This window comes from Haemorhous mexicanus, chromosome 3 (assembly GCF_027477595.1).
Source record: "Haemorhous mexicanus isolate bHaeMex1 chromosome 3, bHaeMex1.pri, whole genome shotgun sequence".
In the NCBI taxonomy this organism is placed as follows: domain Eukaryota; kingdom Metazoa; phylum Chordata; class Aves; order Passeriformes; family Fringillidae; genus Haemorhous; species Haemorhous mexicanus.
In genome coordinates, this window is record NC_082343.1 from 58,367,617 (window position 1) to 58,385,254 (window position 17,638).

The 17,638-nt window shown below is 37.6% G+C and overlaps 1 protein-coding gene across 1 annotated transcript in view; it reads left to right on the top strand.

Annotated features, from left to right (window-relative positions):
* SYNE1 (spectrin repeat containing nuclear envelope protein 1) overlaps positions 1–17,638 on the top strand; it is a 290,126-nt gene that overhangs the window by 216,737 nt on the left and 55,751 nt on the right. Inside the window, exons 103-114 of the mRNA XM_059841964.1 lie at positions 980–1,081; positions 2,859–2,978; positions 4,475–4,675; positions 5,902–6,075; positions 6,525–6,656; positions 9,383–9,579; positions 10,497–10,629; positions 11,003–11,185; positions 12,008–12,157; positions 13,655–13,831; positions 14,434–14,589; positions 17,365–17,520. Of these exons, the coding sequence (XP_059697947.1) occupies positions 980–1,081; positions 2,859–2,978; positions 4,475–4,675; positions 5,902–6,075; positions 6,525–6,656; positions 9,383–9,579; positions 10,497–10,629; positions 11,003–11,185; positions 12,008–12,157; positions 13,655–13,831; positions 14,434–14,589; positions 17,365–17,520 (1,881 nt within the window). The remainder of the gene's footprint in view (positions 1–979; positions 1,082–2,858; positions 2,979–4,474; positions 4,676–5,901; positions 6,076–6,524; positions 6,657–9,382; positions 9,580–10,496; positions 10,630–11,002; positions 11,186–12,007; positions 12,158–13,654; positions 13,832–14,433; positions 14,590–17,364; positions 17,521–17,638) is intronic.

Genomic DNA, 17,638 nt, shown 5'->3' on the forward strand with positions numbered 1-17,638 from the left:
AAAACTTTTCAAACAGAGTTGAGAAATGCTTTCAGATCTTACTTGGTCTCTACCTTATCTCTTATTGTTATTGTTATCATTATGATTGTCATTAATATATGAAGCCCTTCAGTAGGGTTTATTTTTAATTAAAACCCCATAAATTAAAAAAAAAGAAAAAAAAATATTCCTTCTGTCTTTAGATTAGGGTCATCTTTTCATAAATTGTTACTACTAGATTTCCTTTTAAACTTCATCTTTCCTCTGCAATCTCCCATTTTTCAGTGAAAGACTTCCCTTTGCTGATGGCACCAAGGTTGATTAGAATTCATTGCATTATTCTTAGACATTTTCAGTATTTAAAATAATTACTGAATGTGAAAATAAATATTAAATTATTAACACACCTCTCATGTAATGATGAAAGTCTCAGAAAAATGTGCTGATAATTTTCTCTTGAGATGAGTGCAAGAAAAAGATGATTGATTGTATTTAAGCAAAATTGTTAGCTAATACTTATGTGTCTGTTCTGATAAAATATTCTAGAAGTTTCAGCTTGTGGTTAGCCCTGTAATGTGTGGAGGTCTTGTTTATTTATATGTTAAATTAGCTCAAGTTTGTAATTAAAACAACTTGCCTTAAAAAGTAAAACCAAGCTTGTTTACAATCATATGTGGTTGAATAAACTGCACAAGAATTTATTTTTTTTTACATGGAGGTAATAACCCTTGGTAATTAATCATTTATTTGGAAGGCAAAAGTAGAAGTGCATTCATGGGATATGTTTTAAATATGAGTTACTTTGGCTCTCAGTCTCCATAGCTGGATTTTGAGCAATATTAAATGTTTTGCATTGGCTAATTATGATGCTTTTTAAATAGTTTTTATGCTGTAGTGCTACCATGTAATATTTAATGCTTTAAACTTTTTGAAGCATGGAATATTTTTCAGTTGTTTTGTGCTGCAATTTGCTATAATTTGTTGGCTTTGTCTCCTGCAGAATGATCTGAAGCTCATGTTTACATCGGTGGCTGATAACAAGTACTTAGTTCTACAGAAATTAGCAGAGGCAGCTGACAGACCAGAAACAGAACAAATGCAGGTACGACCACATCTCTGTCACCTGGGGAGAGGGGAAGAGGTAAAGTTTTTTATCCAAACTATAAATGGATTCTATAGAACAGTTTCTTTAAATGGGAGAGCATACGTTTTCACATTAAGTATAGGAAAACATCCAAGAGTGTATTACACATATTTAAAAGTAAATAAAACAAAAAGTCATAACAACAACAAAAACAAAAACAAAAAACAAACAAAAAAAAGGAGAAAAAGAATAAAAGAAAAAACCCTAGCAAAAGTGTTTCTCTCATCTCCCCAGCTGACCTAGTACCTAGTTATGTTTATACTGGGCAGTATTGAAAAGAGAAAACTTCAATAAACAAAAAAAGTCCAGAGTTTTGCTAAGTTGTTTGACTATTAAACTTTATTAAGAATCAAAGGCACTTTCCTGCTCTCACTGGTGTATAGTGATGTCTTTAATGTTACTTGTTTTAATTTAAGGCAGTAATTATTATTTCTTTATCAGGAATGGCCTGAAGAATAATTAATTATTTGTATGAAAAAGTATATTCTGTTTTCTTGTTTCTGTTTTGCCAGTGAGAAACATGAATGTAGTATCCTAAGGTGTACTTCTTATAGATATTTCTTGTTAGTGATGTCTGGTTCCAGCAGGTGGCTAAGTGGAAGAGGCTTAACCTTCAGTTAAACAGAAATACTGGACTTTATATACCTGACATTCAAATTTTGAAGGAGTTTACAACTCCTGTATGAAAAAGAGAGGTCACGCTGTGTCTTTCTTTTCTAGCTTTTGTGATGCCAAACATTGGCAAAAATATATTATATATTTCCAGTATTTTTAATTTAACTACCAGCTAGGAAAACAATGTGTTAGCAAAAGCAAGTGAAATTATTTGTTGCAGAAAATCTCCCTTGGCTGATAAAACATTCAAATTTAAAAACATTGCTGCTTGATCAATATGTGGTTAGGAAAGTAGAAGTAAAACTCTTAATCAGCCCGGTGACTTAAGTTGCATGAAGTGGAAGTTTAGTGACTGTATTGTGCAAACTCCATGCTGCTGAAAGGCAGGAGTTCTACCTCACATACATAGTTTAAAATATTTGGATAGGAAGCTTCCATAAAGGGCCTCAGCAAAGGACTTTCAGTACAGGAATCTACCTCACACTTTTAACTTTGTTATAATTTGCATGTGTTACTGCAGCAGACATCTAGGGAAGCTTGTAGCTTCTACTGGAAAAACTCATCACCTTCAGACACTTGCAGATACCAATCTGTGTTCTTAAGTTGTAGTTTTCCAAGTGCAAAAGGGGAGGTACAAATAATTTTAGCCCCATCCCAGTCTTGAAAGTGAACTACACAGAGCTCTTTGCATCCATACGTGGGTTCTGTTGTGATGATTGTTTGCTTGGTGCTCCGAGATGACAGGAATGACTGTTAATTAAAAAAAAAAAAAAAAAAAAAACATTGTTACATTAAAAAAAAATTATTTTGAACCTCTACTGTATAGTTAAAAGCATGGAAATTCATAGCTACGTCTGGTATAAAAAATACTAAGCATAGTATTTTATATGATACTAAAACAACTTGTTATTATAAAGTAATAATGATATGCTTATTTAACTTTAAGAAAAACACTGGACTCTTCCCACTTTTAATTAGTACATTTTCTTCATAGCATCCTTTACAATTTCAGCACATTGAAAGTGTGATTAGTACTGCAAGCAGAAAAAAATCTGATCATAGGCCAGCTACACTACTGTTATTGAAACTTAAAACTAAGCAATGTAATTTTCACATACAGGTCATACTGCAGGCAGAAGAAGGTTTAAAGGAACTAGACGCTGGAATCAATGAACTAAAGAAGCGTATAGACAAGCTACAAATTGACCAACCTTCTGTACAAGAGCTGTCTAAGATCCAGGTATGGTTCATTAGTTCCATCCTAGACCTGTCCGTCCTATTCACCTTTCTCACCTGTGATATCAAAGGAATGCTTCTTTTTATTGTTCATCAAGCAGTTTAGGAGATGGGATTTTAAGGCATTTCAGTATGTATAAAAGATTATGTTCCCTCTGGTTCACCTAGTTTTACAGTTTTCCCTCTTCAGATTTTCTAGCATCTCCAATTTTAGCAGTATTAATTGTAAAAAAATCTACAAAACCATGTTTTCTGTCAGCTCTCATCCACTCCCTTTTCACACAAGTGACATTAAGCATGTAAACATAAATTTGTCTGCTGAAGGTTCATCCCTGTTCTCACCAGAGTCTCATGACCTGTGGTTTAGTAGTATCTCACATCTGTCATTCAAAGCAGGAAGGGGGTAAAGGAGGGCAGAGAGTGAAGTGAGACCTGAAACTGGAAATGTTCTGCTCTTGCTAGAGCATCTCTCATGGCAATACATGTGGGCAATTGAGCCACAACTTCTGCAAACCTGTTGAAAGTCCTTTTCGAGCAGTTTGGCTGGTGCAGGAGAATGCTGGAAGAAATATCAAGGACAAGGTTTATTAATGAATTTTACCACTTACAATGATATAATAATAAATTGGAAGAAAATAAAGCAGCTGAAACTGGACCAGAAATTTAAGCCAACTAGACAGTGATATCAACTAAAAATGAATGACTAAGAAATAACTCACTAAGAAATGTGTCTTTTGCTCAGTTCTTTATCCTTTTGGTCTTAGCACCTACTCCTGATTTGTTTGGAGGTTTTTTTTGGGTTTTTTTTGGTTTTTTTTTTGCTCTCAGTTTATGTGCCTTTATGTTCCCCCCCTCCTTCATTTCAGTTTTTAGAAAAGCCTTTCTTTGGCTTTTTCTGACAGTTTTGCTTCTCACAAAGTTCTGTAGCCAGCTGCAGTCTGAGGGTGGGCACTTTGTTATAGCACTGGATGATCATAGAGATATTTTGATTGTTGGAATATCTTGTATAGAACAAAAGTATGGGCTTGTTTTGTTTTTTATAGTAAGTTGTATGTGTCTTGCTTGCTACCAGTAAGATTCTGGGGAAGGAGAAGGAAGCAAACCTGACTTTGAAAAGCCTGTGGTCTGTAGCCATGATGGAATGCATGCAATCCTCTGCATTATAAAAAGTAAAATGTAAACAGCATCTGCATGGCACAGTAGCCACTGGGTTTTGATGTGTTAAGCCCAATCTTTGCTACTTACATAAGCCTTTGGAATTCTGCTATTTTTTCCCCAAATGCATATACTTCAGAGAGTTGCAGGTCCTGCTTATTTTTTCTGTCTTTAAATCGTGAGTTAATTTATCAGTGAAGTCAGTATATCTGCAAACTCTTTTTGATCTGTAAATAAATGTTATTTTGCTAGTATTCACAGAAAGTGGAGTGACAGTTAGGTTGCTTCTAGGAAGACCTGAAAGGTGTGAAATAAGAATCACCATTGGTGCCCTTTGCCCCCCAGGATAAGTATGATGAGCTGCTGCTGATCATTGGATCCAGGCGGAGTGATCTGAATCAGAATATGGCTCTGAAGAGGCAGTATGAGCGGGCTTTGCAGGACCTGGCTGACCTGGTAGAAACAGGCCAAGAAAAAATGGCTGGGGACCAGAAAATGATTGTTTCTTCCAAGGAAGAGGTTCAGTCGCTGCTTGAAAAGCATAAGGTAAGAAATCAGGACATATTTCAGGACTAGTAATGACTGTAAGCTTGTTGTCATGGTTTAGCCCTAGTGGGAAACTAACAACCACACAGCTGCTTCCTCCTTATGTGTTCCTTCCTTGGGGAGAAGGAGAATTAGAAAGAAAAGGTAAGCCTTGTGAATTGAGAGGTTAATAGTAATATTACTAGTACTAATAAGAATAATAAATTGAAATAGTCAACATAATTGTAATGGAAAGGAAAAGAGAAATAAACACAAGAGAAATAAGTAAATGATGTACAGTGCAGTTGTTCACCATCTCCTGACCAATAGCCAACCTGTCCCCAGGAAGAATCAGCAGCTTCCAGACAGCTCCCCCAAGATTATATACTGAACATAATGCTCTGTGGTATGGAATATCCCTTTGGCCTGTTCAGGTCAGTTGTCCTGACCATGATCCCTCCAGGCTCCTCATGCACCTCCTCACTGGCAGAAGAAGGGAAGCTGAGAAGACTTTACTTGGAGTAAACACTCCTCAGCAACAAACAAAACATCAGTGTGCCATCAATATTATTCCCATAGTAAAGTCAAAACACTTTGCTGTACCAGCTACTAAGAGGAAAATTAACTCTACCCCAGCTGAAATCAGGACACCTATGAAGAGCAAATTGCTGACCTTCTGTTCCTAAAAGTTCAGGGGATTTTCTGAACAGTGGGCCAGACTTTATTTTGAATTGGAGCCAGTGAACTGTTCTGACAGACTGAGTTTGAAATGCTTTGTTGAAGGTGAACCCAGATAGATTGCATTTTCTTCATTATTCTAATAACAAGTTCCTGGTATTGTCCTGTCATGCTACATAGCAATTTCATCCACCACTGCATTTATTTTCAACAGAAATTTACATTTGGTAATAGCACCCACAAATAGGACAAGTATTTTCCCCATTTTCATTAGGCAGAAATTTTTGGGGGTGTTTATCTGATTTAAGCCGGTTTTGTTTATGGAATGAGGGTCAGGATGGAATTTGTGTGGAAAGAATGACTGACTCCTTTCTTTGAATAGACCATTGTCCTCTTTAAGTTATGTTGGATTTCATGAAATGTTGTGCAGTGAAAGGTTTACCTAATTCTATGTAGTTACTTGATTGTACTGCTTATGTCTTAAAATGTTCTTTTAGTGGTAATGAATTGAGTAATTATTGCACTTTCTCTTTTTTATTCTCCCTCTCCCCCACATCTGAATTTTTCAGGAATATTTTCAAGGGTTGGAGTCTCACATGATCCTGACAGAAACACTTTTTAGAAAGATGAGTAGCCTTGCCCTCTTGAAGGAAACTCAGTCACATTCAGAGATAATGACACGAGCTTCAGCTGTGTTAAAGCTGGCTCATAAACGAGGTGTGGAGCTGGAATACATTCTAGAGGTGAGAATTTCTGTGGCCTTTTCTATACTTCCATTCTGATCAGCCACCAGGACATTCTATAATGCTGATTTCCTGTGCTTGGGCAGACTTGATGAGCATCAGTCCATTTTGTCATACACACAAAGCACTGATAGACTACGTGCAGTCTTTTCTGTTTAGCAGTTGTGACCTTCGAGTGGAACAAGTTGTGTTCCTCTAAGTCTAAAGAGCTGCTTAGCTTTAGCTGGTTAAGGAGAGCGTGACAGTTTTATCCATGTGTTCCCACCAAAAACTGAGCTTGGCACAGGGATGGTGTCTTTTTAGAGGTCCACTGGACATTTGTACTGTTATTTCCATACTTTCACAACCACATAGCTAGCTGTAGGACTTCAGGTTAAAAAAAAAAAAAAAGTAATAAATTTTTCTGGATTCTCAGATTCACCATATGCTTGTATAATTTGTGCTTGTAGACCTGGATGCATCTGGATGAAGATTACCAAGAACTCACCAGACAGCTGGAGTCTGTTGAAGGAAACATCCCCACTGTAGGGTTGGTAGAAGAGACGGAGGACAGGCTTACAGACCGGATTACACTTTTTCAGGTTGGTGCTTTTTAGACATTCTCGGCAGAAAAGAGGGGTTGAAGGGATCTCTGACAGTCATCTAGTCCAACCTCCCACATGAAGCATTACAGTTGTCCCAGGCTGGATCAGCAACAGCTTTGGAAACCTCAGAAGTAGGAGATCCCACAGCTGACCATGGGATCAGTTGCAGTCCTGCACCAAGACCTACTATAAAAGATATTTTGTAATGCCCAGTCGATAACATCAACTTTCAGCTTGTCACCATTGTCCTTTTCATATTCTGTGGCACTACTGAGTAGAATTTACCTCTATCATCTTTTTAGTTTTACTGCAAACAGCTGTAGATCTTTGTTAGACTGGCCTTTAGCCTCCTGTTTGTCAGTCTAAAGCAACCACATTTCCTACAGCCTCTTTGTGAAGGACATGTGCTCTAGATCTCTAAATAACTTAGTCGTTCTACACCTGACCACTTCCTTCTTTCTCAGCTCAGTGAGAGATGGGTCAGAGCACAGTCAAATGGAGTAGATTTGGCCTCATCAGCACCACCTAGATTAGGATAATGAAAAAACTTAATCTGGTTTTCACAGTCCTAATATAGGCCCGTGCTGTGGCTTGCCTGATAAGCTGCCAGGTTAAATACACAACCAGTTTCCTTCCTGACCTGTACTGAGATACGCAGCTGGTCAGCCTAAGGTGCAGATGTTGCATTTCTTCAGCCTTCCAAGGTTTCTGCTGTCTCCAACCTCAAGTTTAGTAAAGAGTCTCTGGAATCAGTCTGCCATTTTTTGTCCCAACCACTCTCCCTACATTAGGGTTGTCCACAGATTTACTGAGGGAATGCTGTCTGCCATGATCCATGCCATTAAGATGTTTGATCCATGCCATTAAGATGTTTGACCCATGCCATTAAGATGTTGAAGGTATTTGGGTTAAAATATCAGCAATCTCTGGAGTACTCTGCCCATGGCCCTGCCAGCCAGGCATCAAGCCTTTGTTCACTAGCATTGAGACTGGTGAAGCAGGTCATTTTCAGCCCACCAAACAGTCCATTTATCCAACCTGAGCTCTCTCTGCTGCTGGAGGAGGGTCTGGTAGGAGATGGGGTCAAAGACCATGCTGAAGTCAGTCTGATCCACAGAGACAGTAGTTTTGTTATAAAAGGCTGTTAGTGAATTTAACCCAGGTTGCCTCTTGGTCCTTTTTTGCCATTGAAAATGGAATCCAGGAGGATGTGCTCCATGATCTTTCCAGAGAGCAAGGTGAGGCTGAACAGCCTGTGGTTCCTCAAACTGCCTTCCTCCCCAAATGCAACCAGTAGTTTAAATACAGTTTTTCTACCACATCCTGTTTCTTTGGTCTAGTGTTTTGTTTTTGTCTCCTTATACTAGACATTTTAGTTGGGGTTTTTTCATTCTCTTTTTTGTTTTACAGAAAAATGTCTGTCAAATTTTTCTTGGAAATTGACTTTGTGTTGTTATCTCTTTGGTTATTTTACCAGACAGCTTTCTGCTTTTCCTATGGTATGAGGACAATTTAAGCAATCTGTTGTGGGGTTGTTTTGATTTTGTTTGATGCTAGGCATTGTTTGTGTTTGTCCGGACCCCAAATTAGTTTTCTTCTTTTCTTTTTCTTTTCAGTTACATTAACTAGGTTGGTCAAATCTAGATTCTAGTATTCTGTTATGTCATAGATTTTATTAATTGGCCACATTTAGCTTTAAATTTTAATAATAAACTTATTATTATCTTAGAATTTTTTAAGCCTCTGTCTAGGATTTTTTTTTGTATATATGTTATGTGTAAATATATAGACTCACAAATATATAAAGGTAATTTTTAAAAATCTATTAAAATCTCTATTTTTGTGAAAGAGGAAATGAGAGCAATAGAAAGTTCATGTACTCACTATAGGACTGGTCGTTTTCTACCTTTTATATTCAGATTACTTTCATCAGAACTGAAAAATGAGAACACATGTACATTTTGCACTCATACTAATGTACAGATGTTTTTAAAATCCTTACTATATTTGGGTAATGATAGTGGAATTTAACATGTATATTTGCCCACTTGTACAAATTCTTTAGCCATCCACAAGTCACCATTTAAATTTAATCTGTCTCATTTTGGGTAATAGTATTAACAACCTTTCTGTTTTCATTCTATTTTTGCTTTCTTGTGCAATAAAAATTGGCCTCTGTGTTCAGGGCTTTGGATGGATGGGGTGATTGATCTTCTGTTTTGTAGCCATGAAGAGCAGGAGGGTAAATCAGTAAAAGAGTGAGATATCCAGAGAGCTGAAGATAGGCATTGGAAGGGCTGAAGAGGGAACCACCGTTAATAATTTATAATAATTTATATTGGACTTCTTAACATTCATTACAGTAGATGGTAGGTTTTCAGCAGGTGGCAAAGTTGTGGTATTTTAATCAATTTCTATCAGAAATGGTGTTGCCCCACAAAGATTCTTTTCAAGTTTAGAAGATCTACACGAAGAAGGAGTTCATCATAAGGAGGAACCAACAGACATATTGACATGATTTGGTTTGTGGCAACTTGTCCAGGTTTTGAGCAGATTACCTGCATGGTGGTTTTTGGGGAGGTCTAGAGCTGGAGCAGAGGAAAAATTTGATGTTCTGTGGTGACATTGCATATGCAACAAATTGCAGTAAAAGGAAACTAAATGTTGAGAAAGTGTGGTAGCAGAGACCTGCAGTTATCTAACCATCTCCTCTGTCATTACAGCATCTGAGATCCAACCTGACTGAATACCAGCCTAAATTATACCAAGTGCTAGATGATGGGAAGAGGCTCCTTTTTTCTGTTAGCTGCTCAGAACTCGAAGGCCAGCTGAACCAACTAGGAGAGCGCTGGTTAAGTAACACCAGCAAAGTCACCAAGGAACTTCACAGGCTGGAGACAATACTGAAGCACTGGACAAGGTAATGCTGATGTAATGGTAAATACAAAGTTCTTCACCTGTGCTTTTCAGTCAAAGCCATTCTGGACCCAGACATATTTGATTCAACGTTTAAAAGAAAGTACTTTGAGGTGTATGTCATAGTTCTACTGCTCTTCTGTTCCATAGAACATACGCTCTCATTTGTAATAAAAGATGTAGCAGATAAAAGCTGGTGCAAGGAAGTCTGAAAATGCTTTCTTAGATGATTAATTCAGAAGCCCCATGTGCACACAGGTGTATGAAAAAAGTGGTGTGCTTCACTGGGTAATGTGAGTTGCTTCTGCGCGTTTTAGTGGATGCATTGCAACTTCTGGTTTCTTGTCTGCGTCACTGCATATGTGAAAGGGAGCTTTTGGTACCTTACTAACCTTCATTTGCTACTTTTGGAATTAATTATCTAGTTGGCATAAAAGCTTTGTCTATGGATCCCTGGCTAATGTGTGGACACTCATATTCTGGTATCTCATTAGTTGCTTGGCATGTGAAATGATACCGTGATGGTTTCTGAAAAAAAAATTAATTTCTGCTCTGAGATACTTTTTTGTAAAGATTTAGGAAGACTGAGACTTCTAATGGAATTGAAAGGTCTGTTTATGTGCATTGGGTTGGGTTGCAGTTTGTCCAAAGAGGTTTGGGACCTATTTACTGTCCTTCATTAAACTTTTTTCTAAAGGCAAAACTCAGGCTCTATTAGAAATTGTGAGCATAGTGGCTAAAATAGGAGCTTCCTGATACCATGCCTGTCTGTAAAATTAAATTACATTTTTCTGAAATTTGATAAAATTAAAATTTCAAATCTGGCATTCAGTATCTTCCTCTAACACATGGAAGAAAGCCTGCTCAGTTGGAAGCAAGAAGTGGTGATGACTGTTTCAGTCTTCTTTAACATCTTGCCAGGTATCAGAGTGAATCAAATGAATTGACACAGTGGTTGCAGTCTGCAAAGGAGCGACTTGAGTTTTGGAGCCAGCAGTCTTTGACTGTTCCTCAGGAACTAGAAACAGTCCGAGACCACCTGAACTCCTTTTTGGTAAGTTGTTCATGAACCTGGGACACCTATTTCTCTCCAATTACAATTAAACAGTTGATTAATTAAAAGATTATACTTCTTACCCTTGATGAGTACGTAGGTAAGATGTTCTTCAGCTGGTGTGTATGCACATTAAGCACTTCTTTGCTGTATGCAAGGATTGTAAATCTTGAGGATTCTGAAAACAGAAAATGGCTTTATGACTGAACACAAGTTTTGTTCTAACTTACTCTGAAGTATAGCTGGTGAATACTAATAGAAAGTACATATTTTAGAGGGAATGGAGGATATTCTTAGCTTTTTGGGGTTCTAAAACACTAAGTAAAATTAAAAAGTACTTAATTATTTCCACAAAAAATGTTTCTGCTTACAGGAGTTTTCAAAAGAAGTGGATACTAAATCATCACAAAAATCTTCTGTCCTGAGTACTGGGAACCAACTCCTGAGGCTTAAGAAAGTAGATACAGCTGCATTGCGTGCAGGATTGTCCCACATCGAAACCCAGTGGACAGAGCTCCTCACACAAATCCCAGCAGTGCAAGAGAAGTTGCACCAGGTAAGAAAGCCAAAAATGACCTTTGATATTCCAGAAAACTAAGACTGTACAGATGGCACTGACTAGTTGCTTCTTTTCTGAGTTTGTCCATGTGAGGAAAGACAAGAAAAAAGTTATTCCTGTTTTATTGTGTGAAAGCTGACACTTAGTTTCAAATTCTGCTTGTCTAATACCCATCACTGTTAGTTTCAGATTTCCATAGTTACATTTGTTAAATTTTAACTAAAGAGCAGGTAGGGCTTTTTTCAACACATTGGTATGCTTTCTGGAAAAAGGGATTTGAAATCCTTGTGCCCTGTCAGGTTTGGGAAGTGGTTGTGTTCAAATTGAATAGGTTAGGTTCAAGTCTGTGAAATACAAAATAGATCTAAAAACATTATTGATTTTTGCTAGTATGTGTAGGCACAGGATGCTTTTGGTTGTGTAGTTTTGGGGTTTCAATGCTATAATACTGAACTTAGAGAATTATACTGGTTGAAAAGTTGCCTTAATATATAGTTGCTATCAGTGTAAGCTGTTGCTTTAGTTTATAACTTAGAATGCTCTCAGAATAAATAATAACTTTGTGATTTATGGGGAGAGAGGAAGGGTCACAAATCTTAACTGAATCTGGGATAGTAAAAAAGATAAAATGTTGTTCTGTAGTTCTCTGAATTATCTTGTAATGCAAATATATATGTCCACCTAAAAATGTCCTAGCACATATTCTTGAGTAATTAAATGCAGGCAAGCAGTACTCTATCAACTACTGTATTAATGCAAAGCAAGGAATTCTTATTCATTTTCTTCGTGACATGAGCTTGAAGTCTGTTATCTCAACAGCTCCAGATGGACAAAATTCCTTCTCGCCATGCCATCACTGAAGTTATGAGCTGGATTTCGCTGATGGAAAATGTAATTCAGCAGGATGAAGAAAATATAAAAAATGTAGTAGGACAGAAAGCAATTCAAGGTTATGTCCAGAAGTACAAGGTACTGAGCGGCAATATTATTAATTTCCCTTTTGAATTATCTCCACTGTTATCACAATTGAATCTATAGAAATATGTAAAATACAAGTGATTTAGGAGGGAAAAAAAATCACCAACTTTGTAGAGTGGTTGGAATTCCATGCAAGTTAGAACTGTGAAATATTTGATACTGTGGAAAAGAAGCCAAAATTACTTTTGGCTTACAAAAAACTCTGCTGCAAAAAATTCTGCTGTTTACTTATGGCGGCAATATAATTTTTAATATGATTACCTTAATTTCTAGGAAAATCCAAAGCATTATGCACATTATTAAATATATGCACCCTATTATATCTGCCAGAGTGAATGCAGTACTCCAGGCAGGGTCTTGCAAGAGCAGAGCAAAGGGGCAGTCACTCCCTTGAACTGCTGGCCACTCCTCTTTTGAAGCAGCCCCCAGTGCGGTTGGCCTTCTGGGCTGTGGGTGCACCCTGTTGGCTTATGTCCAGCTTTTTATCCGTGAGAACTCCCAAATCCTTCTCTGCAGGGCTGCTCTCAATGAGTTCATCCCCCCAGCACTTTGCACTTGGACTTGTTGAACTCCATGAGGTTCTCATGGGTCTAGTTCTCAAGATTTCTGCACTGCTCAGCTTCGTGTCCTCTGCAGACTTGCTGAGGATACATCTGATCTCACTGGGTCATTGATAAAGGTATTAAAGAGCACTGGTGCCAAAGTAGAGCCCTGAGGGACATCACTCATCACCAGTCTCCACCTGGACACAGAGCCATTAACCAAAGCCCTCTGGCTGCATCTATCTAGCCAAATCCCTGTCCACAAAATAGTCCACCCATCAAACCCATGTCTCTCTAATTTGGAGAGAAGGATGTCATTTGGGACTGTGTCAAAAGCCTTACAGAATTCTGGGTAGATGGCATCAGTCAGTCTTCTCTTGTTGACTGGTGCAGTCATTTCATAGGCCACTGGATTGGTCAGGCACAATCTGCCCTTAGTAAAGCTGTTCTGGCTGTCTTGGATCATGTCCTTGGCTTGAATGTGCCTTAACATTGCTTCCATGAGCATCTGTTCCATGATCTTCCCAGACACAGAAGTGAGGCTAACCAGTCTGTAGTTCCCCAGGTCTTCCATACTTTCCCTTGTAAAGATAGGAGTGATGTTTCCCCTTTTCCAGTCGTTGACTATTTGCCTGACCACCATGACTTTTCAAATATGATGGACAGTGGCTTGACAACAGCATCAGTCAGCTCCCTCAGGGCCCTGGGATGCATCTCATCAGGTCCCATAAACTTGTTCCTGTCGAGCTTCATCAAGTGGTGCTGAACCTGCTCTTTTCTTACAGTGGGAGAAACTTGTCTAATTCCTGGCCAATTGCTAAAAAACCCTTCTAGCTGAATTGTGATAAAGATGTAGCTGTTGAACAGTTTTCCTCTGTTTTGCAGGAAGGTGAGAAATTGGGCTACTTATGTGCCGCTTTGTTTGTTCCATTTTTTTTTTTTCTAGGGCTTCAAGATAGATTTAAATTGCAAACAGTTGACTGTCGACTTTGTGAACCAGTCAGTGCTCCAAATCAGCAGCCAGGATGTTGAAAGTAAACGCAGTGACAAAACTGATTTTGCAGAACAGCTCGGAGCAATGAACAGACGTTGGCAGATCCTGCAAGGCCTGATAACAGAAAAGGTAAAGAAAACAACCTAGCTGCTCTGGAGTGAACTTCCAAAATGTGTAGTGCAATAAGATCATAATGGTTGGAAGCCTCTGCAGGTCATCTAGGTCGATCTCCTGCTCAAACAGAGCTAACTTTACAGTTAGCTCAGAAGGGATTTGGTTATCTGAATCTTGAAAATTTCCAAGAATAGATTCCACAAACTCTTCTGAGTAGCTGATTCATGCTTAACCACTCTGGTGGGGGACAATTTTTTGTCTTGTTCTCAATAAGGATTTCCCATGTTGCAACTTGTGACTGTTGCATCTTCTCCTTTTATTCAGTATCTCCCAGAATAGTCTGCCTTCACTTTCCTTATGCCTCCCTATAAGCAGTGGACAGCACAGTGAGATGATTACTTTGCCCTCTTTTCTCCAAGCTGAATGAAGCCAGGGCTATTACTAATTCTATAAAAAATACTAGATATATTTAAATTTGAATGTACATACTGTTTTTAAATTCTGAAAGCACTGAATTCCAAGAAGGCACTATTTTGCATTGGTCTTCAATAATTTATATAATTGACCCAACACTGAGATAATTGTATGAGAAAGTATATACTAATTTTTCTTTGCAGATTCAGCTCTTGGAAGGTCTGCAGGAATCCTGGACAGAATATGAAAATAATGTGCAGTGCCTAAAAACTTGGTTTGAAACCCAAGAGAAGAAGTTGAAACAGCAACAAAAAATTGGAGACCAGGCTTCAGTGCAGAATGCTTTGAAAGACTGTCAGGTAATATCCACATATAAATAATAATGTTCTCTTTCCAAGAGTTTGAAACCACACTTGATAAATCCATGTGAAATCTTCTTATTGGTGAAGTCAGTGACTCAACTCTTCCTGACTTTAGTAAAGGAGAGGTTTCATTCCTAAGGTGCCAGCAATAAAAGAGGAGGAAGGAATTGTAATGTCTCAAAGTTGCTTAAGACCAACTAAAGTCATCATTATTTTTACACCGGACACTTTAAAGCTTGCCAGGCATACTGAGCTAGAAGACTGTGAAAGGAATATGTTGTCATATCTGTTTAGCCAGTCTTATGGTTTTTTCTGCCTTTTCCCTATCTTTCCTCCACGCTCCACTTTTTTCCATTCTTTTTCCATTCATATGTTCCACCTGACTATTCAGAGAAAAATCCTAGAACCCAAGGAAGTTTTACGCTTTAATTCAGAAAGTTGGGAATTGTTTTTTGGTGGTTTTTTTTTCAAATATTTTATTCAAATATTCAAATAATATTTTTTTAAATATTTAATATTTTCCAGAAAAGGAAAGAGAGTCATGATTATGATGTGCAAAGATGAGATGAGGCAAAATGCAGCTATACATAAAGCACATATGTTCAAAACCACCACAGTTTTTCACATGGAATTCATACAAGGATGGCACAGCAGTGTCACTGCTGTATAGGTTATCACAGGGGATCACAGTTGTCTCTGAACATCTTACTCAGAGCAGCACATATTTAAATAGTAAGAAGCTTACCTCTTGAGCTGTCAGGCCAGAATTAAAGCTTACAGGCAGAGAAGATACTTCTGAATTTATAGACAAGGCCTCCACCCAGTATCAGGGATCACATAATTTTTGTTCAAAATAATGTTGTCCTACCAGATACCATTTAATAAATTTCACACCAGAAAAATTAAAAAATCAAATTAAAACTCTGTCAGGCCAACTGAATGTGCAAAATCTTGGTGTTCTTATCCCCATAAAAGGGATTGAGGAAGTGTGTTTATGTTTATGTGTCTCTCCTGCATGAATTTAATTAGTGGAACAAATATAATCTAGCATTCATCTCTTCACAAAGAGAACAGCTGTAAATTCAAATGAAATGTATAAAAGAATTTGCTATATATTCACCAGTATATTAAACTCATCTTTATAAGGCAAATAGGGTGGTTAGGCAAGATCTGTTAGAGGTCAATTTTTTTTCTGAAATTGCTGACCTGAGTTTTCAATCTGTCTGAAGTGCTTAGTTTTAATTCAGGTATCTTTATGGTTTCAGCACAATAAACCCATACAACTGAAGCAAGGGTAATTTAACATACCCTGACATAATCAGCAGTCTGTGCTTGGCTGGAGTTCAAAGCTGAATCTGATTTATCACCTTTTTGGTTCCTTTTGGTCAGGGAAGTTAGCAAATACACTTGGGGAGTTAGTTATGAATGGCAAGGCTTTGATCAGCAGAGAAATAAATTGTTTAAGAAATAACTGTGTCAGACACTCCCAGATATCCGGTTCAACTAGCACAAAAGCTGCAGTTTATTTATTAACCAGTGCTAGTTGCTGCTTAGCATCATATTAATAAGTGAAGTTAAACATTTTTTCCTGTCAAAATAATGCATCTTTAATTCAATTAGGATTTTTAAATGATGAATAAAAAAGCCCTTTTCCAAGAGAACCAGAAATATTTGCTGATCTTGGTCTTTGAAACTTTTGCCTATTCTGAATTTTGGAGCAACCTTGTATAAAGTTAAATTACTTTTTTCAGTGCAAAAATCCACTTTTAGGAAAGTCAGATTTATTATGTTCAACTTTGAAGGCTTTGTGTTGTTGTCAGCTGGTTAAAAAATGATATTTTACTCTGGGAGTGCTCCAGAACAAGGTCATGGCTAGATGTTTGAGGAAAGGTGAAATTATACAGGAGAATAAAGGCTGAGAATAAATAGTTCCACAAAAATACTCTCACAAATATGTATATAGACAAAAGTGTATCGTATTTGTGCAGGGATAAATTCTGTTTTCTCTAAAAGCTTTCCTGTATACAATGTAAAGTCTCTTATGGCAGTGGTTCAATTGTTATGTTTTGGGATTCACAGGGAGTGAAATTTAGTGAAAGACGTGGAGTTTCAGTTTGACCAGAGTTCTGTTGTATTCTTTTCTTTCTCTGTTGATCTGTTTCTCTCAGTAAGGGAAGGTTTGCAGAAAATGACAAAATAACCTGAGATCACATGGTGTACTAGTAAATGTAGGGGTAGCACAAGGTTGCTGTCACCTCACAGTCTGCTTTCTGTATCATACTGACTGGTGAACACAAATCTGTGCTGGCCTGAAGCCTGCAAGCCTTACTGCCCCACTCTGCTCACCCTCAGTGTCTGTGCTGCCTGAAGCCCCAGAGCTCCCCATATGAGTCAGAGCACTGCAGGATTTTCATCAATCTGCCTGCACCATGCTATGAAATTATATAGGTAGTTTCCCAGCTAGGAATGGCTGTTTTTAAGGAGTTTTCTATTCTTACAAGAGAGCAGAAAATTATACAGAAGTTTTATGTAGAGGATGTGCTTCTATTTAAATCAACAACAAACTGCTAGACTTTAAAGGGAACATAAAATATTCAATGAAATTGCTGATGAGTTGTGAATGCCTCGAGAATAAAAAGTCAAAATATGCCAGCATGTCTCCTATTTTTTAAACTAAGGAGCTTCTGGGCATCCTTTCTATATCAATTTATTATTTAGCCAATTAAACAAGCAAAAATACTCAGGATCTTTTTTTTTTTGGTTTTTTTTTAGGAATTAGAAGAATCAATAAGAGCAAAGGAAAAAGAAGTAGAAAATGTAGAACAGAGTGGTCTTTCTTTGGTACAGAACAAGAAGGAAGAAGTCTCTTCTGCTGTTATGAATACACTGCAAGAAATTAACCATTCCTGGGCCAATTTGGATCACATGGTAAGAGAATCCGTAAGGGGAAAATTACACCTCTAGGAATAAGGCAGGGGGTAGAAGGAGAATTAACAGTTGCAGTTAGTGGATTTCTTCTGTGTTGTAGGGGAAGAGATTCTGAATC